We start from the raw sequence: 24346 nt of genomic DNA, 5'->3' as shown, positions 1-24346 counted from the left end.
GGAAAGGGAGGAGTCAGGAATGGCTGTTTGTCAGGTAAAGTCATATTCTTGGTTGATTTTCTCTCTTCTCATTCCTGCTGTGCCCTTGTTGGACTCGCTGATCTTCTCTGAAGTGTCCCGCCTGAGCTGTGTCTGTCCACATTCCCCCAGGTCTTCCCTCAGTCCCTCTCCTCTCCACTTAGATTGCATCTCATGGTGACCCAGTGACGTGGAGCCTTTGAGGAGCCCCCCTTCGCCCCCCCACCCCGGGCGCATCCTGATGGGCTTTACACCAGGCGTGGATTGGAGACAGGTGTGGGTGGGCCCCGTGGTGTCAGTATGGTTGGGCAGCAGGGATTGTTTTAGGGGCTACATCTGGATGCACTGTCAGCTCTCTGTAGCCAGGATCAAAGAAGCTACTTGTGGGAGTCATGTATTAATGTGTAAGAATAGTTGGAAAATTCTGGAAAACAAGCTCGATAAGAGGAAATCAGCTCTGCCTGACTTTATAATGCATTCAGAGCTAAACAAGTGAACCATGGTGTTTCTGGTTCTAAAATACTAATGATTTAGAATAAAGTTCAGAAGTAGGTATCAATAGGATTTTTTTCCTCCATAATTGGCTTTAAAATATGGAATCAACCTAAATAGCCAACAGTAAGAGGTTTTAAAAATCATTCTCAGCACATCTGTCCCACATTGACCATGGCATTCCTGTAGCAACTCTTGTGCAGCAGATGTTCTAGGTAAAAATGGTCGCAATGTAGCCAAGATGTGTAGCATAGAACTTACTCTTTGCCCTCAGAGATGCTGTAGCCAAATTCTGGTTCCACCATTATTTTTAAGTATTATATCTCTTTTATTTCCAAAATCTCATGTATGCATAGATGTATTGATTGACTGATTAAACTAACAAAGCAGCAGCTTAGGCACTAAGATGTAACAGGAAGGGGACGCCCCTCCCTGTCGTGTCCTCCCCCATTTGTGTCTCAGTGGGGAGCCACTGTTGTCAGTTCTGTGGCAAGAGTCAGTCCAAACCTTGTAAAAATGCATTTACACATTGTTATAAAATTTTAGAAGAAACTCCTCAATGAAGTTTGTTGTAACATTTTATTCTGCAAGTTTAAAAAATGTACACAGCATGTCTAGAGGTTGTTTTCCTGTTAATAAACACAGACATAGCTTGCTCTTCAATCCTCACTGGAGCATTTTCTTAGTGAAGACACGTGGGACTTTCCCATTTCTCACTGATACAAAGAATGCCACAGTGGCTGTGTATGAGCAGACCGACCTCTCTGCAGATGTCTGAGGATTTCTCTTGACCTGTGATTACCGGGTTAAGGACAGTGCATTATACAAGGACAGATTCTGTCCGATGTGGTCTCCTAAAGCTGCAAAGTACCCTGTCCCAAAACAACACGTGAGATTCCCACCTCCCCCCCTTCCCCGCCCCATGTAAGCAAAACTTGGTACCATAATCTCTTTGTGTTTTGAAAATTGCGGGGGAAAGGACAATCCCTTGTATTTCCATTTTCTACCTACTTGTAACTTTCATTATTTTTGTGGAATAAAACATGGTTTTTCATATTTTGCTGTTTTCCTTTGATATATTTTTAGGAGCAATCTTTTTTTTTTTTTTTAAGATTTTATTTATTTATTTGAGAGAGAGAATGAGATAGAGGGCATGAGAGGGGGGAGGGTCAGAGAGAGAGGCAGACTCCCCACTGAGCAGGGAGCCCGACGTGGGACTCGATCCCGGGACTCCAGGATCATGACCTGAGCCGAAGGCAGTCGCTTAACCAACTGAGCCACCCAGGTGCCCCATTTTTAGGAGCAATCTTATATTTTGTAGTTTAATTCTTTACATACAGGCTTGTGTCTTTCTTATATTATCAGTGTTTTGCAGTGAAACCTAAATCCTTCTTGCCCTCTGCTTTCTGATCTTACTTTGGAAGACCTCACCTAGCATAATCTCAAAGTACTGTGTTCCATTTAGTACTCCTTTGTTTAAAATAATCTCTTTGATTTGGCTTTTTTTTTTTTTTTGATTTGGCTTTTTAGTGTATATCTCGTAGCTATTTATTTCATTGATTGAAAAATTTCATGTAACACACACACATTAACAGGTTCCTGTGTCATTTGGCAAGGCTCTCCATTTTTTCTTCTCAAAATTATTTCTCCTCAACATGATGGAGATTTTTTTTTCCTTTTAAGTCCCACGTTTCTTCTGCATTTGAATTGCTTTGAATTTCTAAATCACTGAGGTCTTTATGTCACCACATCTTCCAGTAAGAATTACGCTTGTCAGTCTTTGATGTCTTTGTTCTGTCTTTCAGTAAAGTTTTCTCTTCACATAGGCTGGGAAATGTCTTGCAAATAGAGGTCCCGGTACAACTGCTAATGGGAAGGGGTGACTCGCCACCTGGTCGGGCCTCAGGCATACCATGCAGTGCTGACTGGTAGGAACCTGGCTGGCCCACGGGCCTCAGTCTCACCTGTGGTGGAAATGCTGCCAGTGCTCACTATGGATTGTGATGCTTGGTGGAATGGTCTTGCTCAATAACAGGTTTTTAAATGTCCAGTTTGCCATGATTTTTAATCATCCAGTATTTCTTCCAAGAGCTGCTGTGATCAATCTGTGTCCTACTTAATCTGTTAAATTAACGTACAACATTAGTGAAGTTCTTCCTCATGAATTGGGGTTTCTTTTTTTAGTAGAATAAACTCCATTTGGCTAATCAACTCCATAATGGTTTAATGTCTGACTTTAAATGGAAACATGTAATTTGTATTTTTGCAGATCATTTGTCACACCTGAAGATGCCTCTTGTGCTCTAGATCCTCTAGGTGTGTAGAACTGTCACTAGTGTGGAGAACATAATATCCATGTCCACATAAAAAACCGTGTGTTGGACATTTTTCATTTATATAGTTCTTTTATTTTCCACAAAAATGGGAAATCTATAGTGTTTTAGTAGATCTGATATCCTCTGATGGAAAAACATAATAAAACAAAATTAGGGATATATAAATTGCTCACAGTTATCTATTCTTGCTCAAAATGATGTCCAAACATTCATTTCAGTTGAATCAATCCTGACATCCCTTTCCTGCTCACATTTTGTGTGAACATGAGAATTCTCCCCAAGGTTCCTTGGTGAAATGTGTTTTTCATTTCAGGGACGCATGACATTCAGGGATGTGGCCATAGAATTCTCTCAGGAGGAGTGGGAGTGCCTGGACCCTGCTCAGAGGGCCTTGTACAGGGACGTGATGGTGGAGAACTACAGGAACCTGGTCTCCCTGGGTGAGGATAATGTTCCTCCAGAAGTCGGGATCTGCCCCAGTGAGTCTCTTAGGAGCCCCTGCTCTGCTTGACTGAGATTGAGGCCCTGTACCTTCTGAAATGAAAAAGTTTATGAGGCAGCATCTAGACCTTCACCTCCTCCTTTCTTCAGATGATCTTCCCACTCCATCCTAGATTAGTGACGCTTCCAGAAGCTAAGTAACAACAAAACCTTATGGCAAACTTTATTTTTTTTAATTTATTTTTTAAAATGTTTTATTTATTTATTCACGAGAGTCACAGAGAGAGAGAGAGAGGCAGAGGGAGAAGCAGGCTCCCCGCTGAGCAGGGAGCCTGATGCGGGACTCGATCCCAGGACCCTGGGATCATGACCTGAGCTGAAGGCAGACACTTAACCATCCAAGCCACCCAGGCACCCCCGTTATGGCAAACTTTAAAAAAATATCTGATTCTAGATCCACTTTTATCCCTGTACTTTTGACTCAGTAGTTCTTGGAAGAGAGCTGGATATCTATGCTTTAAAAACATCCCTTAAGCATTCAGGAGAGACTGAACAAGTTTGTGAAAAATTTTTTCTAGACACATCTGTAACATCCTCTCTCCTCAGTTGAACAAAGGGCTGGAATTTTATTCTGGAAAAGACACAGCACATCATGTTCCTTTTTTTTTATAAGCAGGAATCCCTCTTCCTGACTTGAATATCATCTTTATTTTGGAGCAAGGGAAAGAGCCCCAGACTGTGGAGAGCAAGGTTAAAACAGTGAAAAAGCCAAGTGGGTGGGAAGACAGGCAAGAGTTCAGAAGGGCAGAGAGTGTTAATAGTGTTTGGGCAACTTTCTCCCAGTGGGAGAGTTTTTCCTTCTTACTAGCTCTTAGAGGAAAGTTTATTTCCCTTCCCCTTGTCACTCCCTTCTGCAGACATGTGGAAGTGCATCCTCCCAACCTCTAGCTCATGCAAAGACCAAAGCAAAATCTTTATCATGACCTGTGGCCCTCTGTTATATGCCCTTATGACCTTTTTTTTTTTAAGATTTTTAAGTAATCTCTACACCCAGTGTGGGGCTCAAACCTAAACCCAGAGATCAGGAGTTGTATGCTCTACACCCGGAGCCCCATGCCCCTATGACTTCTTTGGTCCCTTGACCTTAAGGAGCACTGGGAGGCTGGTTTTAAGGGGTCCTCTTTCTTCCTTAGCCTCGTCCCATTCTCGTTCCCATTCCACACGGGTCAGAGTTGAAGCCTCCCCAGTCCTGGCACCAGGCCTTTTCCAGGATCCATCCCATTCTGTGTACTTGGGAGACCTTCTTCTCGGGTTGGAAAACATCAGCATCTGGGGCCCAAGAGCTCTCTGCCTCTTCAGGCCCCCCAGCCATTTCTTCAGTTCTGCTTTTGCCGCACATTGGAGAGAGGGTCTAACCGGGGAGTGGGGTGGGTCTCTCGATCCACCAGTAACACTGCTTTCTCTCAGCAGGGGTATAAGCATGTCCACACCACACTGTGCTGTAAGCTTTGCTATGTTGTGGTTTTATTTCTTTTCTCTCAAAGTATTTTCTAATTTCCCTTGTGATACCTTTTTTGACCCATTGGTTTAAGAGAGTTTAAAAATTTTCACGTATTTTTTAGCTTTCCAGTCTTACTTCAGCTCTTCATTTTCTAGTTTTGTTCTTTTGTGGAGAAAATAATTTGTATGATTTCACTCTTTTTCAATTTGTTGAGACTTGCTTCATGGACTAATATATGGTCTGTCCGGGAGAATGTTTCACACGCATGTAGAGAAGAATGTATTTTGCTCTTACTGGGTGCAGTACTCTACATATGTCTGTCAGTACTCATTGGTTTATAGTCGGGCTAAAATCATCTGTGTCCTTACTGAACTTCTGTCTAGCTGTACTCTCCATTTTTGAAAGTGAGTTCTGCAAGTCTCCAAACACTATTCTAGAACTATTTTTATTTCTCCCTTCAATTCTATAAATGTTTCATATATTTTGGGGTTCGCTTGTGTATATGTTCATATTTGTAATTCCTTAATGAGTTATCCTTTTAAGTATATATTGTCCTTTGTCTCATAAAAATTTTTAAAGTATATTTTGTCTCATAGTACAGCCACTGGGAAATGAAAAAATTCATTAGATTCACTATATTGCATTACCCTAGACCTGAACCCACAATATGTCCTAGGTATTATATGAAAACTTGGCTCCTCTATATTCTGTCCTTCTCTCCTGTTACTGTCATAAAATTATATCTCTATATATTGTGTACCATCAACGTAGATTAATTTTTATTTTATTATGTCATGTTAGTCATCATACAATAAATCATTAGTTTTTGATGTAGTGATTCACGATTCACTGTTTTCATATAACACCCAGTGCTCCATGCAGTTCGTGCCCTCCTTAATACCCATCACTGGGCTAACCCATCCCCCCACCCCCCTCCCCTCTAAAACCCTCAGATTGTTCCTCAGAGTCCATAGTTGCTCTCATGGTTCATCTCTCCCTCCGATTTCCCCCCCCGCTTCATTTTTCCCTCCCTTCACCTATGGTCCTCCGGACTATTCCTTACGTTCCACAAATAAGTGAAACCATATGATAATTTACTTTCTCTGCTTGACTTATTTCACTCAGCATAATCTCCTCCAGTCCCATCCATGTTGATGTAGAAGTTGGGTATTCATCCTTTCTGATGGCTGAGTAATATTCCATTGTATATATGGACCACATCTTCTTTATCCATTCATCTGTTGAAGGGCATCTCAGCTCTTTCCAGTTTGGCTATTGCGGACATTGCTGCTGTAAACGTTGGGGTGCATATGGCCCTTCTTTTCACTATATCTGTGTCTTTGGGGCATCAACGTAGATTTAAAATTAGTTTTGTTGGGCGCCTGGGTGGCTCAGTTGGTTAAGCGACTGCCTTCGGCTCAGGTCATGATCCTGGAGTCCCGGGATCGAGTCCCACATCGGGCTCCCTGCTCAGTGGGGGGTCTGCTTCTCCCTCTGACCCTCTTCCCTCTCGTGCTGTCTCTCATTGTCTCTCTCGCAAATAAATAAAATCTTAAAAAATAAATAAATAAATAATAAAATAATAAAATTAGCTTTGTTTTTTAAATCAATAGGGAAAAAGAGGAATGACAAACCAAAAATACACTAATACTAACCTTATACACCCCTATGTACTGTCTTTATTACTGTTCCTTATTTCTTGATGTGGATTCGAGTTATTGTCTCTTCCTTCATTTTAGCCTGAGACATTCATTCCCTTTACCATTTTTGTTGGACTGGTCTACTAGCAAGGGACTCTCCGTTTTTGTGTTTTTTTTCTGGCAATGTTTTAAATTATCCTCTATTTTGAAGGATAGTTTTGAAGTATATAGAATTCGTAGTAGACTGTTAATTATCTTTAGCCCTATGAAAATGTCATCCCATTGCCTTCTTGTCCATATGGTTTCTGGTGTGAAATCAGTAGGTAGTTTTATTGAGGATCTTTTACCAAAAGAACTGCCCATTGCTGCTTTCAGGATTCTGTGTCTTTGGCTCTTGACAGTTTGATTATGAAGTGTTTCACTGTGGGCTTCATTCAGTTTACCTCACTCGGGGCTTGCCAAACTCCTTGGATACATAGGTTTGTGTATTTCATCAAATTTGGGAATTTTTCTGCCTTATTAGTTCAAATATTTTTTTCTGCCCACTTCATTCTGTCCTTTCTGGGATTCCCATTATCTTTGTTGGTACACTTGAAGGTATCCCACAGGTCTCTTGTTCTCCATTCATTTTTCTTCATTCTTTTTTCTTTCTCCTGCTAAGATTGGATAATCTCAGTTGACTTAATCTTCAGGTTTCTTAGTTCTTTCTTCTGCCTGTTGAGTTTGGTGTTAAACTCCTTTAGGGCTTTTCCATTTTAGTTTTTGTACTTTTCAGCTCCAGAATTTCTTTTTGGGTTCCTTTTTATAATTTCTGTCTCTTTGTTGATTCTCTATTTTGGGAAATATTGTTCTTATTGTTTCCTTTGGTTCATTGCACATGGTTTCGTTTTAGTTCTTTCGGCATATTTAAAATAGCGACTTAAATTCTTTATCTAGCAAAGTCCAATATCTGGGCTTCCTCAGGAAAATTTTTGTTAAATTGCTTTTTTTCCTGCATGAGAGCTATACATCATTGTTAGTTTGCATGCCTCATAATTTTTTTCTTTAAAGCTAAACATTTTGAATATTATGACAGCTCTGGAAGTCACATTCTCCTCCACCCACACCCTCATCCCAGCATTAGATGTTGCTGCTTACTGTAGTTGTTTTGTTTAGTAATTTTTTGGAGTTGATTTGTGAAGTCTGTATTCTTTGTCATGTGTGGCCACTCAGGTCTCTGGTTAGCTTAGTGGTCAGGTAGTGATTTAACACAGAACTTCTCAAACACCTGGAATCAGAAAAACCAAAAAGCAAAAAACTCCTAGTCTTTGTAAATAGATTCTGTATGTTTGGGAATATCTGAAACTCAGCTTGGCAATTTACAGCGATGCCTTAGCCTTTACCTTCTGCTTTTGCTGAGCCTGAAGGTTAGCAGGAGGTGAGGCATAGGGCTGCCTCATATGTTTTCTGAGCATTGATCCAGCCCTGAGCATGTGCGTGACTTGGATTCCTAGGAACGTGTGGCAGCCTTTCAAAGTCCTTATTCCCCAAAGCATTTCACTCCCCAGCCCTTATTCCCTGGCTTTTCAGTTTGTCTGCTTTTTGCCCCAAGTGTCATCTGGTAATACATTTGCCTTTAAACGTGCTTGTCAAATGCTGCCCGCCCCCCACCCCCCAGCCCTATAGCACCTCTTGAATTAATAAGCAAAGTAAAGGTAAAACTTTTTGAGCCAGTTTTTCAGTGAGCCACCAGGCAGGTCAAAGTAAAAGCCACAGTTCTTAGAGAATCAAGTCTTTTCTGCCACTTTCAGTACAGGAGACCTATACCAGGAACATGGGCTGCCCCTATGCTGGAGAGAATGGGATTGGGCCAGGGGAAGTTAAAATATCAGAAGCTCTTCAACTGAGATCAGCTGCCTGTTTCTTAAATATCTACATGTTTGCTGTAAACCTTTGTTTAGTTTCCAGAATTCCGATAAAGTTGATTCTGACAGTTTTTGCCAACTTACTTGCTGTTTTTATGGAGAGATGCACTTATGATACTCAGTGATTTTCATGCTGTTACTTTTACCCAGTTTTTTTTTTTTTAAAGATTTTATTTATTTATTTGAGACAGAGAGAATGAGAGACAGAGAGCATGAGAGGGAGGAGGGGCAGAGGGAGAAGCAGACTCCCTGCCGAGCAGGGAGCCCGATGCGGGACTCGATCCAGGGACTCCAGGATCATGACCTGAGCCGAAGGCAGTCGCTTAACCAACTGAGCCACCCAGGCACCCCTACCCAGTTCTTTATAATACTATCTGAAAACTGGTATTTCAGAAGCCAGTGGACATGTGTATAACTTAGACTGCTAGGAATATGTGAGAGCTTTTCTTAACATATTTTCCAATTCTCATCATGTGTGCTCTTTCTGGACTATAAGTCCTTTCTCTTGTGCTTAAGTGAGAAATCATTAGAATTCCACAGTCTATAATTTTGTGTAATTGTGGTTACTTATTATTTACCTGTTGGGACTTACCTTGGTTTAGTTAAAAAATTTCATTTAATAACTTGTCATTTACAGATTATGGATTTTAGCATCTAGTTTGGAATATGACTGCAATTCACCAATTGTTAATGTTCCAAAATGCCTATTCTGCATAGAGTATAGATAGCTTTAGAGTAGATATTCAGAATATTTTGTTATTCCAATGATGTTGTATTAAATTCTTCTTGATTTTCCTATTACCCCTTTAGTTTTAGAATTCATAATTTCCGTGTATTTAGCTTATTAATTAAAAAAAAAAAATTTTTTTTTTTAAGTAATCTCTACACCCAACATGGGGCTCAAACTTACAACCCTGGTATGTCACATGCTCTACTGACTGAGCCAGCCAGGCGCCCCTCATTAATTTTTTAAATGGATTATTTGTCCAAAAAAAATCTTATTACTTCATATATAGCTGCGCTTCAGCATTTATTTGCATATAATAATTATGCCGTAAATATGCATTTGTATAATATGTTTCCTTTTTTTTTTTTTAAAGGGGGGGTAGGGGTAAGGGAGAGAGAGAGAGAAACCCAAGCAGTCTCCATGCTGAGCCCTTTGTGGGGCTCGATCTCACGACTCTGAGATCACGACCTGAGCCCAAATTAAGAGACACGTAATCAACTGTACAACCCAGACCCCTCAATATCTGTTTTCTTTTCAATATGAGACACCCATTTGTCTACTGCCAATTGGTGTGTGTTTTGGTGTGGTGGTCAAAGAATACCCTTTCTTGCAGAACTTATGTAAATTTACATAGTATGAATGATTTGGTCATAGGGTGTTTAAAAACAGGTTTACAGGGGTACCTGGGTGGCTTAGCTAAGTGTCTGACTCTTGATTTTGGCTCAGGTCATGATCTCAGGGTTGTGAGATTGAGCCCCACATTGGGCTCCATGCTGGGTGTGGAGCCTGCTTAAGATTCTCTGTATCTCTCCCTCTGCCCCTCCTTCCGCTACCCTCTGCCCCTCTAAAACAAAAAACAAAAACAGAGAAAGAAAGTAGGTTTCCCTTAAAATAATTTGAAATACATGTCATCTTTTATTAAAGGATTCTATTCACTTTGCATTCTTAAACATTTGCAGACTTTGGTTGAGAAGTTATTATCTCTTCAATATATTACTTTTAGTGTAATATCCATTTTGCAACTCTACTTACTGAAGACTATGGTTTTCTATATCTTTCAGAAAGCTCTGCTAGATTCATGATCAAGGAATTACTACCAAAGAAAGAAATTAGTAACAGAGAATTATGCCAACCAGTGGTCTTGGGAAGACATGAAAGCCATGGCCTTGAGGATTTTGACTTCAGGGAAGTTTGGGGAAATATGTATGAATTTGAGAGTAAGTGTGGATATGAAGAAAGAAATTCCAAAGGAGTGCTTGTGACAGGTACTGTAAATCTCCCTGGTAGAAAAGATAAACAAGACAGCAAATCCTGGATTAATTTACCGATAAAGCAGAGTGTTTCTTTAAGAAAAAGTGCATATCAAAATTTTAAACAAGGGAAGTCATTAGTAAAAAATTTGTTAAAAATAAAAAATAATATAGTCTATGCAGGAAATAAGTATACAAAATGTTTTGAAAATAGAATTGGATTAACCTTTCAGTCACATCTGGTTGAACTGCAGAGACTTCAAACTGAGGAGAAAATTAATGAATGTGATCAAGTTGAGAAGTCTGTCAAAACTTGTTCTTCAGTTTTGCCACTTCAAAGATTTCTTCCTAGTGTCAAAACCAACCTTTGTAATAAATATGGAAGGGTTTTTATGTTTCCTTCATTGTTCACACAGCACCAGAAAACAAAAATTAGAGAAAAACCATACAAATGTAATGAGTGTGGAAAGACTTTTAGCCATCATTCAGTCCTTACTAGTCATCAGAGAATTCATTCTGAGCAGAGACCTTACAAATGTAATGAGTGTGGTAAAGCCTTTAAGCAGTTCTCAAACCTCACAAGACATCAGAGAATCCATACGGGAGAGAAACCGTATAAATGTAATATCTGTGATAAGGTCTTTAATCAAAATTCCCACCTTACAAATCATTGGAGAATTCATACTGGAGAAAAACCATACAAATGTCATGAATGTGGTAAGGCTTTTATCAAATGTTCAGATCTCTGGCGTCATGAGAGAATTCATACTGGAGAGAAACCTTACAAATGTAATGAATGTGGTAAGGGTTTTACCAAACGTTCATATCTTTGGGATCATGAGAGAATTCATACTGGAGAGAAACCATACAAATGTATTGAATGTGGCAAGGTTTTTAGGCAGTGGTCTACCCTCAGGATTCACCGAAGAATTCATACTGGTGAGAAACCTTATAAGTGTAATGAGTGTGGCAAGGCTTTTAAGCAATGCTCACACCTCACTAAGCATCAGAATGTACATCCTGGAGAGAAGCCACACAAATGTACTATGTGCACCAAGGCTTTTATCCACATTTCAAGCCTTGTGAAACATCAGAAAATCCATTCTGGAGAAAAACTATACAAATGTAATGAATGTGGTAAGGCTTTTATCCAAAGCTCAAGTCTTGTGGAACATCAGAGAATTCATACTGGTGAGAAACCTCACAAATGTAATGAATGTGGCAAAGCCTTTACTGTGCGTTCAAGCCTAACTAAACATAAAAAAAAACATACTGGTGAGAAACCTTATAAATGTAATGAATGTGATAAAACATATACACAACTTATACACCTTACTAGACATCAGAAAATACATAGTGAAAAGAAACATTATGAATCTAGCATACGTGATGATGCTTTTATTCAAAGCTCAAGCTTGGGGGATCATCAGAGAATTCATGGAAGAGAGAAACCTTACAGATGTCATGAGTGTGGCAAATCCTTTAACTGGTGTTCACGCCTTACTCGACATCAGAGAACCCATACTGGAGAGAAGCCATATAAATGTAATGTGTGTGGCAAGGCCTTTAGTCAAAATTCAAACCTTACAATTCATCAGAGAATTCATACTGGAGAGAAACCTTACAAGTGTAATGAGTGTGGCAAAGCCTTTAAGCAGTATTCAAGCCTCATAAGACATCAGAATATACATCCTGGAGAGAAACCACACAAATGTGTGTGGTAAGGCTTTTATCAAAGTTCACACCTTTGGGGTCATGAGGGAATGCATCCTAGAAAGAAGCCATACAAATGTATTGAATGTGGCAAGGCCTTTCGACGATGGTCTGACCTCAGGATTCACCAAAGAATTCATGCTGAAGAGGAACCTTAGAAATGTAATGAATGGCATAAATCAATTAACCATTTTTCACAATACGCTATATATACATCAGAGAATTTTTTTTTTAATTTTTTAATTTATTTGCGAGAGAGAATGAGAGACAGAGAGCATGAGAGGGAGGAGGGTCAGAGGGAGAAGCAGACTCCCTGCTGAGCAGGGAGCCTGATGTGGGACTCGATCCCGGGACTCCAGGATCATGATCTGAGCCGAAGGCAGTCGCTTGACCAACTGAGCCACCCAGGCGCCCTACATCAGAGAATTTTTACTAGGGAGAACTAGTCCAAGATTAGTCAACCTCAGATGTTAAATTCTTCACAGTAAGTAAAAGTCAAAATCATTTTAAGACTCAGAGATGAGTGTCAGTGGAGCAAGGAGAGCTTTAGGAATGTAACATTTCTTTTAAAAATACTTCTATTACTTGAGGTTCCTTGAAAGGCCTACATCGCTCACTATTGATGTCTTTTGATCTGAAGTTTGGAATTTGTTGATGTTATACCTTCATTACATGTTTTTCATGTGTTACCATGATGGTCTCTGGGAGCAGACCAGTAAGATAAAGGGCCTACTTTATTAAATGGGAATCATTCACATCGATATATCCTGAAGGAACACTGAATTTTAACATACAGTGTTTTGTGGAATTGAATGAGTACACAGGTTGGGCAGAGAATATATGTAAAATAATGATGTAAATAATATGTTCAGGATCCCTTTTACAGATTTGTCTTTATAACAGAGGGCCACGGATTATCAGAAACCACTGCTCTGCCAGAGGAGCATGAAACAGCAGGCTTTGAGATTGAGAGACAGATTTTCATGATAGGTTAGTAGGGATTGCTTATGTGATAGAAATAATGGAGAAATGATGGTCATCCTCTCCCTTTAATGAAGATAGTGGTTGTATATCAAAGATGAGTGAACAGTTAGTCTTATTTTGGGGAACTAAAGAGCAGTTATCAGAAGAACTTAATCAAAACAACCAGAATACAGTGTACAGGTATAGTATTCCCGTTTAACCACTACACTGATGCTGTTTTACTCAGAATGTATCATACTTATGTTTTAAGTAATAAAATTTAAACATTTTTTTCAAAACTCTAAATGAATCATGTTTGTTTTCTTCTATCAGATCAAGACTATAGTTTCATTACAGTACTTTGTAACAAACAGTAACAGTACATCTTCAGGCTGTCAAGAGAGGTATCTGCAACAATTTTTGTCCATGACGGAACCAAACAACATACAATTTTATGAATGTGTACTCATCATTTACTTGAGTTATTCTCGCCATAGTCTGCTCCTTGGATATGTATGTGGCTGTGATTAAAATACCACAGCAGTGTAACTTTAGACTCTCCCTCTAAACATCTGAAGCACAATTCATGAATACGCACCTGATATTTCCACATGCCCTTTGTTATGCCTACATGAGACCCATGACTTGCAGTGGCCTTGATTTACATGAAGGTGTGTGTGTATAATTTTTTAAAAAAATATTTCATTAAGTAATCTCTACACCCAACATGGGCCTTGAACTCAGAATCCCAAGATCAGAGTCACATGCTTTACTGACTGAGCCAGCCAGGTGCCCAGAGGCAAATATATTATGCATATGAAAAGTGTTAGGAAATAAAAGAAAATTTCAGGAATAGAGAGATGATATGAGCAGTCCTCCCCGCCCCCATCTTGTAGCTTTCATTAGAGTAACTTGGAAAGAGCACTGATTGAGGCTCTCCTTAAGAATGAACATATATGAGGAGGAGGAGCAAGATGGTGGAGGAGTAGGAGACCTAAATTTCGTCTGGTCCCAGGAATTCAGCTAGATAGGGATCAAACCATTCTGAACACCTATGAACTCAACAGGAGATTGAAGAAAAAAATAGCAGCAACTCTGAACAGAAAAGCAACCACTTTCTGGAAGGTAGGACGTGCGGAGAAGTGAATCCGAGACGATATTCAGGAGGATAGACGGCTGGGGAGGTGGCCTCCGTCGGCCGCTACCAGCAAGTGATAGAGCCACGGAGCACAAAATCAGAAATTTTAGAAGTCGGCTCTGCTGAGGGACGTCGCTCCAGTGGCTAAGCAGGGGGGTGAAACCTTTGCGGGATAGTGTGGTCTCAGGACCCTTGGGGTCACAGAAAGACCGGAGGTGACTGAGTGCGGCAGAGCTCCCAGGTATTGGAGTGGGGAAGCAAGCTGCAGAGACGGAGCCGAGGCATGGGTTCTCAGCTCGGGGTTGCCATAAACCATGATCCGCAGCACAGTCAGGCCATTGCTCCTCCAGCAGGGACCCAACAAGCGGCAGATCCGGGGAGACTCCCCTTCTTCCCCTGGGAGGAGCGGCACGGGAGCGCACCGCAGGGATCTGCTGGGTTTGGAGACTCCACCTGGGGTCGGGTGCCAGAGATAGAAACCCTCGGTCACAGGCCGGGTGAGCACGGAGTGCGGCCGGAGACTGGGGAGACAGGAGTGACTGATGGCTTTTCTCTGGGGGTGCACTGAGGAGTGGAGCCCTGAGTTCTGGGCTCCTCCAGGGTGGAGATTGGGAGGCCACCATTTTCACTCTCATCCTCCAAAGCTGTATGGAAACCTTGCAGGGAACAAAAGCTCCGACAGCAAACCCGAGCAGATGACTTAGCCTGGACCCGGCAAGGGCGGGGCAATTCCGCCTCCGGCAAAGACATTTGGGAGCCACAGCAATGGGCCCCTCCCCCAGAAGATCAGCAAGAACCACCAGCCAAGACCAAGTTTACCATCAGTGAGAACGGCAGAACTCCAGAGCTAGGGGAATACTGCACATAGAACTCCTGGCTTTTTTTCCCATGATTCTTTAGTCTTTCAAAGTTAATTTTTTTAACTTTTTTTTTTTTTAATTTTCTTTTTCCCTTTTTCAACCAACATCTTATCAATTCCTTTTTTAAAAAAAATCTTTATTTTTCATTCTTAGAGTGATATTCTGTCCCTTCATAGTAGTTAACCTTATTTTTGGTATATATGTATAAGTTGTTCTCTCTTTAAAGCTTTGGGATACAGTTTCTTCTAACAGACCAAAATATACCCTAAATCTCTAGTGTATGGCTTTGTTCTAGTCTCCTGCCTGATCACATTCTCTCCCTTTTTTTCTTTCTTTTTTTTTTAAATTCTCTTCTTTCTTTTTTCAACCAACTTCTTATCAATTCCTTTTATAAAATCTTTTATAATTTTCATCTTTACACTCATATTCTATCCCTTCATTGTATTTACCCTTATTTTTGTACATATATAAGTTTTTCTTTCTTTAAAATTTTGGGGGGCGCCTGGGTGGCTCAGACGTTAAATGTCTGCCTTTGGCTCAGGTCATGATCCCAAAGTCCTGGGATCGAGTCCCACATCAGGCTCCCTGCTCGGTGGGAAGCCTGCTTCTCCCTCTCCCACTCCCCCTGCTTGTGTTCCCTCTCTCGCTGTGTCTCTCTCTGTCAAATAAATAAAAATCTTTAAAAAATAAAAAAATAAAAAATAAAATAAAATTTTGGGAAGCACTTTCTTCTAACAGATCAAAAAATGCCCAAAATCTAGTGTGTGGCACTGATCTATGCACCAGCCTGATCATATTTGATCATATTCTGGTTCTTCTTGTTTTTTGTTTGTTTTTTCTTTATCTTTTTTTCTTTCTTTCCCTTTCTTTTCCCCCGGTTTCAGGTCTCTTCTGATTTATTTAGTGTATATTTTCTGGGGTCGTTGTTACCCTGTTAGTATTTTGTTCTCTCATTCATCTATTCTCCTCTGGACGAAATGACAAGACATAAAAACTCACCTCAAAAAAAAGAACAAGAGGCAGTACCGACTGCCAGGGACCTAATCAATACGGACATTTCGGAACTAGAGTTCAGAATGATGATTTTAAAGATACTAGCTGGGCTTGAAAAAAGCATGGAAGATATTAGAGAAACTCCTTCTGGAGAAATAAAAGAACTAAAATTTAACCAAGTCGAAATCAAAAAGGCTATTAATAAGGTGCAATCAAAAATGGAGGCTCTAATTGCTAGTATAAATGAGGCAGAAGAGAGAATTAGTGATATAGAAGACAAATTGATGGAAAATAAAGAAGCTGAGAAAAAGAGAGATAAACAACTACTGGATCACAAGGGCAGAATTCGAAAGATAAGTGATACCATAAGATGAAACAGTATTAGAATAATTGGAATCCCAGAATAAGAAGAAAGAGAGAGAGGGGCAGAAGGTATATTGGAGCAAATTATAGCAGAGAACTTCCCTAATTTGGGGAAGAAAACAGGCATCAAAATCCAGGACAGAACCCCCCCCTCAAAATCAATAAAAATAGGTCAAAACCCCGACATCTAATAGTAAAACTTATGAGTCTCAGAGACAAAAAGAAAATCCTGAAAGCAGCTCAGGAGAAGAGATATGTAACCTACAATGGTAGAAACATTAGATTGACAACAGCCCTACCCACAGAGACCTGGCAGGCCAGAAAGGACTGGCACGATATATTCAGAGCACTAAATGAGAAAAATATGCAGCCAAGAATACTACATCCAGCTAGGCTGTCATTGAAAATAGAAGGAGAGATCAAAAGCTTCCAGGACAAACAAAAACTAAAGGAATTTGCAAACACGAAACCAGCACTACAAGAAATCTTGAAAGGGGTTCTCTAAGCAAAGAGAGAGCCTAAAAGTAACATAGGCCAGAAAGGAACACAGACAATATACAGTAACAGTCACCTTACAGGCAGCACAATGGCACTAAATTCCTATCTTTCAATAGTTACCCTGAATGTAAATGGGCTAAATGCCCCAATCAAAAGACACAGGGTATCAGGTTGGATAAAAAAACAAGACCCATCAATATGCTGTCTGCAAGAGACTCATTTTAGACCCAAAGACACCCTCAGATTGAAAGAGAGGGGGTGGAAATCCATTTACCATGCTAATGGACACCAAAAGAAAGCTGGGGTGGCAATCCTTATATCAGACAAATTAGATTTTAAACCAAAGATTGTAGTAAGAGATGAGGAAGGACACTATATCCGACTTAAAGGGTCTATCCAACAACAAGATCTAACAATTGTAAATATCTATGCCCCTAACATGGGAGCAGCCAATTATATAAGGCAGTTAAATAACAAAAGCAAAGAAACACATCGACAATAATACAATAATAGTGGGGGACTTTAACACCCCCCTCACTGAAATGGACAGATCATCTAAGCAAAAGATCAACAAGGAAATAAAGACTTTAAATGACACACTGGACCAAATGGACTTCACAGATATATTCAGAACATTCCATCCCAAAGCAACAGAATACCCATTCTTCTCTAGTGCCCATGGAACATTCTCCAGAATCGATCACATCCTAGGTCATAAATCAGGTCTCAACCGGTACCAAAAGATTGGGATCATTCCCTGCCTATTTTCAGACCACAATGCTTTGAAACTAGAACTCAATCACAAGAAGAAAGTTGGAAAGAACTCAAATACATGGAGGCTAAAGAGCATCCTACTAAAGAATGAATGGGTCAACCAGGAAATGAAAGAAGAATTTAAAAAATTCATGGAAACCAATGAAAATGAAAACACAACTATTCAAAATCTTTGGGATGCAGCAAAGGCAGTCCTAAGAGGAAAGTATATAGCAATACAAGCCTTTCTCAAGAAACAAGAATCTCATATACACAACCTAACCCTACACCTAAAGGAGCTGGAGAAAGAACAGAAAATAAAGCCTAAACCCAGCAGGAGAAGAAAAATAATAAAGATCAGAGCAGAAATCAATGAAATAGAAACCAAAATAACAGTAGAACAGATCAACAAAACTAGGAGCTTGTTCTTTGAAAGAATTAATAAGATGGATAAACCCCTGGCCAGACTTATCAAAAAGAAAAAAGAAATGACCCAAGTAAATAAAATCATGAATGAAAGAGGAGAGATCACAGCCAACACCAAAGAAATACAAACAATTATAAGAGCATATTATGAGCAACTATATACCAGCAAATTAGATAATCTGGAAGAAATGGATGCATTCCTAGAGATGTATGAACTACCAAAACTGAACCAGAAAGAAATAGAAAACCCTCAATAGATCTATAACCACTAAGGAAATTGAAGCAGTCATCAAAAATCTCCCAACAAACAAAAGCCCAGGGCCAGATGGCTTCCCAGGGGAATTCTACCAAACATTTAAAGAAGAATTAATACCTATTCTACTGAAACTGTTCCAAAAAATAGAAATGGAAGGAAAACTTCCAAACTCGTTTTATGAGGCCACCATTACCTGGATCCCAAAACCAAAGACCCCATCAAAAAGGAGAATTACAGACCAATATCCTTGATGAACATGGATGCAAAAATGCTCACCGAAACACTAGCCAATAGGATCCAACAGTACATTTAAAGAATTATTCACCACGACCAAGTGGGATTTATCCCTGGGCTGCAAGGTTGGTTCAACATCCGCAAATCAATCAACGTGATACAATACCTTAACAAAAGAAAGAACAAGAATCATATGATCCTCTCAATAGATGCAGAAAAAGCATTTGACAAAGTACAGCATCCTTTCTTGATCAAAACTCTTCAGAGTATAGGGATAGAGGGTACATACCTCAATATCATAAAAGCCATCTATGAAACACCCACAGCGAATATCATTCTCAATGGGGAAAAACGAAGAGCTTTCTCCCTAAGGTCAGGAACACGGCAGGGATGTCCACTATCACCACTGCTATTCAACACAGTATTAGAAGTCCTAGCCACAGCAATCAGACAACAAAAAGAAATAAAATGCATCCAAATCAGCAAAGAAGTCAAACTCTCACTCTTTGCAGATGATACGATACTTTATGTGGAAAACCCCAAAGACTCCACCCCAAAACTGCTAGAACTCATACAGGAATTCAGTAAAGTGGCAGGATATAAAATCAATGCACAGAAATCAGTAGCATTCCTATACACCAACAACAAGACAAAAGAAAGAGAAATTAAGGAGTCGATCCCATTTACAATTGCACCCAAAACCATAAGATACCTAGGAATAAATCTAACCAAAGAGGCAAAGAATCTGTACTCAGAAAACTATAAAATACTCATGAAAGAAATTGAGGAAGACACAAAGAAATGGAAAAACGTTCCATGCTCATGGATTGGAAGAACAAGTATTATGAAGATGTCAATGCTACCTAGAGCAATCTACACATTCAATGCAATCCCTATTAAAATACCATCAACTTTTTTTAAAGAAATGGAGCAAATAATCATAAAATTTTTATGGAACCGGGAAAGACCCTGAATAGCCAGAGGAATGTTGAAAAAGAAAAGCAAAGCTGGTGGCATCACAATTCCGGACTTCAAGCTCTATTATAAAGCTGTCATCATCAAGACAGTATGGTACTGGCACAGAAAAAGACACATAGATCAATGTAACAGAATAGAGAGCCCAGAAATGGACCCTCAACTCTATGGTCAACTAATCTTCACCAAAGCAGGAAAGAATATCCAATGGAAAAAAAGACAGTCTCTTCAACAAATGGTGTTGGGAAAATTGGACAGCCACATGCAGAAGAATCAAACTGGACCATTTCCTTATACCACAGACAAAAATAGACTCAAAATGGTTGAAAGACTTCAATGTGAGACCAGAGTCCATCAAAATCCTAAAGGAGAACACAGGCAGCAACCTCTTCGACCTCAGCTGCAGCAACTTCTTTCTAGAAACATCGCCAAAGGCAAGGGAAGCAAGGGCAAAAATGAACTACTGGTGTTCATCAAGATAAAAAGCTTTTGCACAGCAAAAGAAACAGTCAACAAAACCAAAAAACAACCGACAGGATGGGAGAAGATATTTGCAAATGACATATCAGATAAAGGGCTAGTATCCAAAATCTATAAAGAACTTATCAAACTCAACACCCAAAGAACAAATGATCCAATCAAGAAATGGGCAGAAGACATGAACAGACATTTTTCCAAAGAAGACATCCAACTGGCCAACAGACACATGAAAAAGTGCTCAACATCACTCGGCATCAGGGAAATCCACATCAAAACCTCCATGAGATACCACCTCACACTAGTTAGAATGGCTAAAATTAACAAGTCAGGAAATGACAGATGTTGGCGGGGATGCAGAGAAAGGGGAACCCTCCTACACTGTTGGTGGGAATGCAAGCTGGTGCAGCCACTCTGGAAAACAGTATGGAGGTTCCTCAAAAAGTTGAGAATAGAGCTACCATACGACCCAGCAATTGCTCTACTGGGTATTTACCCCAAGGATACAAAGGTAGAGATCCGAAGGGGTACATGCACCCCAATGTTTATAGCAGCAATGTCCACAATAGCCAAACTGTGGAAAGAGCCAAGATGTCCATCGACAGATGATTGGATAAAGAAGAAGTGGTATATATATACAATGGAATATTATGCAGCCATCAAAAGGAATGAAATCTTGCCATTTGCAACGATGTGGATGGAACTGGAGGGTATTATGCTGACCGAAATAAGCCAATCAGAGAAAGACATGTATCATATGACCTCACTGATATGAGGAATTTTTTTTTTTTAAAGATTTTATTTATTTGAGACAGAGAGAATGAGAAAGAGAGAGCACATGAGAGGGGGAGGGTCAGAGGCAGAAGCAGGCTCCCTGCCGAGCAGGGAGCCCGATGCGGGACTCGATCCAGGGACTCCAGGATCATGACCTGAGCCGAAGGCAGTCGCTTAACCAACTGAGCCACCCAGGCGCCCTGATATGAGGAATTCTTAATCTCAGGAAACAAACTGAGGGTTGCTGGAGTGGTGGGGGTGGGAGGGAAGGGTTGGCTGGGTGATAGACATTGGGGAGGGCATGTGCTATGGTGAGCGCTGTGAATTGTGTAAGACTGTTGAATCACAGACTTGTACCTCTGAAACAAATAATACATTATATGTTAAAAAAAAAAAAAGATAGCAGGAACGGAAAAATGAAGGGTGGAAATCGGAGGGGGAGACGAACCATGAGAGACAATGGACTCTGAGAAACAAACTGAGGGTTCTGGGGGGGGGGATGGGTTAGCTTGGTGATGGGTATTAAAGAGGACACGTACTGCATGGAGCACTGGGTGTTATACGCAAACAAATCATGGAACACTACATCAAAAACTAATGCTGTAATGTATGGTGATTAACATAACACACACACACACAAGGAATGAACATATATGGGGGTGCCTGAGTGGCTCAGTCGTTAAGCGTCTGCCTTTGGCTCAGGTCATGATCCCAGGGTCCTAGGATCAAGCCCCACATCGGGCTCCCTGCTTGGCGGGAAGCCTGCTTTCTCTCTCCCACTCCCCCTGCTTGTGTTCCCTCTCTCGCTGTGTCTCTCTCTCTTTCAAATAAATAAAATCTTTTTTTTTTTAATTTTTTATTTATTTATTTGAGAGAGAGAGAGAGAGAAACAGCATGAGAGGGGATGGGGTCAGAGGGAGAAGCAGGCTCCCCGCTGAGCCGGGAGCCCGATGCAGGACTCGATCCCAGGACTCCAGGATCATGACCTGAGCCGAAGGCAGTCGCTTAACCAACTGAGCCACCCAGGCGTCCTCAAATAAATAAAATCTTAAAAAAAATTTAAGAATGAACATAAACATTTGAGGATACATTGGGGTTTTTTGTTTGTTTGTAGGCCAACTAGGAACTTAACATATTCACCCCCTCAGAAATAGTTAATTTAGTACTTTTAGATATCCCACAGACACAAGATGAACCCCTATCCAAAATTAGTCTTGGATGTCAAGACTGATAATGCTAGACACAAAGAGGGGATAAAAATATACAGAGCTGATTAACGGGGGCGCCTGGGTGGCTCAGTCATTAAGTGCGTCTGCCTTCCGGCTCAGGTCATGGTCCCAGGGTCCTGGGATCAAGGCCCACATCCGGGCTCCCTGCTTGATGGGGGGTCTGCTTCTCCCCCCACCCTCACTCCCCCTGCTTGTCTTCCCTCTCTCACTGTGTCTCTGTCAAATAAATAAAATCTTTTTAAAAAATGTTTAATGTATAATGAGACTTTCTGGGGAGAGTAGGGCAGGTTTCCAAAGTTGCCAGAAAAATGGCTTGAGAGAGCAAGAAAAGGAGACTCATTTTATGAGGTGGTCCTGCAAGTGGTTTGATCTTCCTGAGAGCACCAAACAAAAGAGCACCTGGATTTCTAAGTTTGACCACTTGTGGAGTAGAAGGGATGAGGGAGGATACATTGAATATGTGGTTTGGGGTTTTGGGGGGTTTGTTTGGTTTTGGTATATCAATTATACCTTAAACTGTACCAGAAACAGGGAAGGCAATGGAGAGATGTGGAGGCTTAAAAGCTGACCATGGTCAAATATCAAAACAAACAAAAACAAAACTGGAGTGAAATTCTAATACAACACAGAATATTTACTCTCAAACCTCCTGATTGCTTGATTAGGAAAGAGCAGTTTTCTTCATGCTAATAACTTCTTGCACATCCTTTCCTGCTACATACGTAGGACCCTTAACCCAGTATAACTGTTGAAAGTGAAATACTGAAATACTGTTTAGATAAACTGCCTAAGATACTTTTACACTAGTTTCATAGTCATTCATGTGTAGAAGTGCTTATCAGGCAATAAATAGGATTCAATAATGTTACTAGAAGAGTTTTTCAAAGGCTATAAAAATCTCAATTTATGATTTTACTATTAAGCATTACATGATTCTTTCAACTCTAGAAAAATTCCTTTTTATTTAGAAATTTTTCTATAACCTACTTTATATTTAGTTTACACATTTTCCCTGTGTTACTACATTAAAAATTTTGGGGAAAATGCATGAGTTAAAGATTCTTTTAAGAGTTGTATAACATGGGGGCGCCTGGGTGGCTCAGTCGTTAAGCGTCTGCCTTCGGCTCAGGTCATGATCACAGGGTCCTGGGATAGAGCCCCGCATCGGGCTCCCTGCTCCGCGGGAAGCCTGCTTCTCCCTCTCCCACTCCCCCTGCTTGTGTTCCCTCTCTCGCTGTGTCTCTCTCTGTCAAATAAATAAATAAAATCTTAAAAAAAAAAAAAAAGAGTTGTATAACATGAAAATGAGGGACGCCTGGATGGCTCAGTTGGTTAAGCGTCTGCCTTCAGCTCAGGTCATGATCCCAGAGTCCTGGGATCAGGTCCCACATCCAGCTCCCTGCTCAGGATGGAGTCTGCTTCTCCCTCTCCATCTACCTCTTCCCCTGATCATGCTTTCTTTCTCTCTCTCTCTTGCTCTCGCTCAAATAAATAAAATCTTAAAAAAAAAAAAAAAAGAGTTGTAGAACATGAAAATGAACCCAGGACATAAGAAGTATAAAGGAAGTGTTCTATAGATATGAAGAGTAAGAGTCCTTTTATACCTTTAGTTCAGTGAAAGAAGTAGGACAGTATGAAACTGTAAACTGGAATCTAGTAAGATGGAGCCAGGAGACCTTTTGATACCCCATGAATCTAATACTGGGATTTGGGGAACACAGTATGTTCATTTTATGCTAGAATCACTTCCAATTCTAAAAAACAAAAATCATCTCTAATTTTTTTATTATAGCAATTATTATTGCTATAAGACTAATCATCTCTGTCCTACATTATTGCAATGGACACTGGACCTTATATCTCCAAGTCCTTGTAGTACAGGGTCAGGATATCAAATTTTTTTTCTAAGTTCAATGTGAAGCTATTAGATGTTTTTACTTGATTTACTAAGATACGTCATACCAAAAAATCCAGTTTTAAAATGTGTAATTCAGTGGCAAGGATGTCCTCTCACTATTCTTGTTCAACATCGTACTGGAAGTTCAACACTAGCTAATGCAATAAGAAAAAGAAGTACATAGGACAGTCATTAGGAAGCAAGAAATAAAACTGTCTTGTTCACAGATCATATTGTCTATGTAGAAACTCCACAGAATCAACAAAAAAACTTGCAGAACTAAAAAGTGATAATAGCAAGACTGAAGGACACAAGGTTAACACAATGTGCTGTTTGTGTTACCCACCTAAATGCCATATGGTGCAATTCTAACCCACAATGTGGTGGTATGTGGAACTGGTGCCTTTGGGAGGTAATTACTGCATGAGAGTGGAACCCTTATGAATGAGATTAGTAGCCTTATACAAGGGACCTCAGAGAGCTCTCTT

The 24346-nt window shown here is 40.2% G+C and overlaps 1 protein-coding gene across 1 annotated transcript in view; it reads left to right on the top strand.

Annotated features, from left to right (window-relative positions):
* LOC117997781 (zinc finger protein 677-like) overlaps positions 1–12062 on the top strand; it is a 16086-nt gene extending 4024 nt beyond the window's left edge. Inside the window, exons 2-3 of the mRNA XM_034986143.1 lie at positions 3160–3325; positions 10121–12062. Coding sequence (XP_034842034.1) covers positions 3160–3325; positions 10121–12033 — 2079 coding nt within the window. The 3' untranslated portion in view covers positions 12034–12062. The remainder of the gene's footprint in view (positions 1–3159; positions 3326–10120) is intronic.
* Positions 12063–24346: the final 12284 nt, after the last annotated feature.

The sequence above is a fragment of the Mirounga leonina genome, unplaced genomic scaffold (assembly GCF_011800145.1).
Source record: "Mirounga leonina isolate KUSES-001 unplaced genomic scaffold, KU_Mleo_1.0 Mir_376, whole genome shotgun sequence".
Classification (NCBI taxonomy): domain Eukaryota; kingdom Metazoa; phylum Chordata; class Mammalia; order Carnivora; family Phocidae; genus Mirounga; species Mirounga leonina.
Note: the sequence above shows the minus strand (reverse complement) of the source record. Positions and strands in the feature narration are given on the sequence as shown.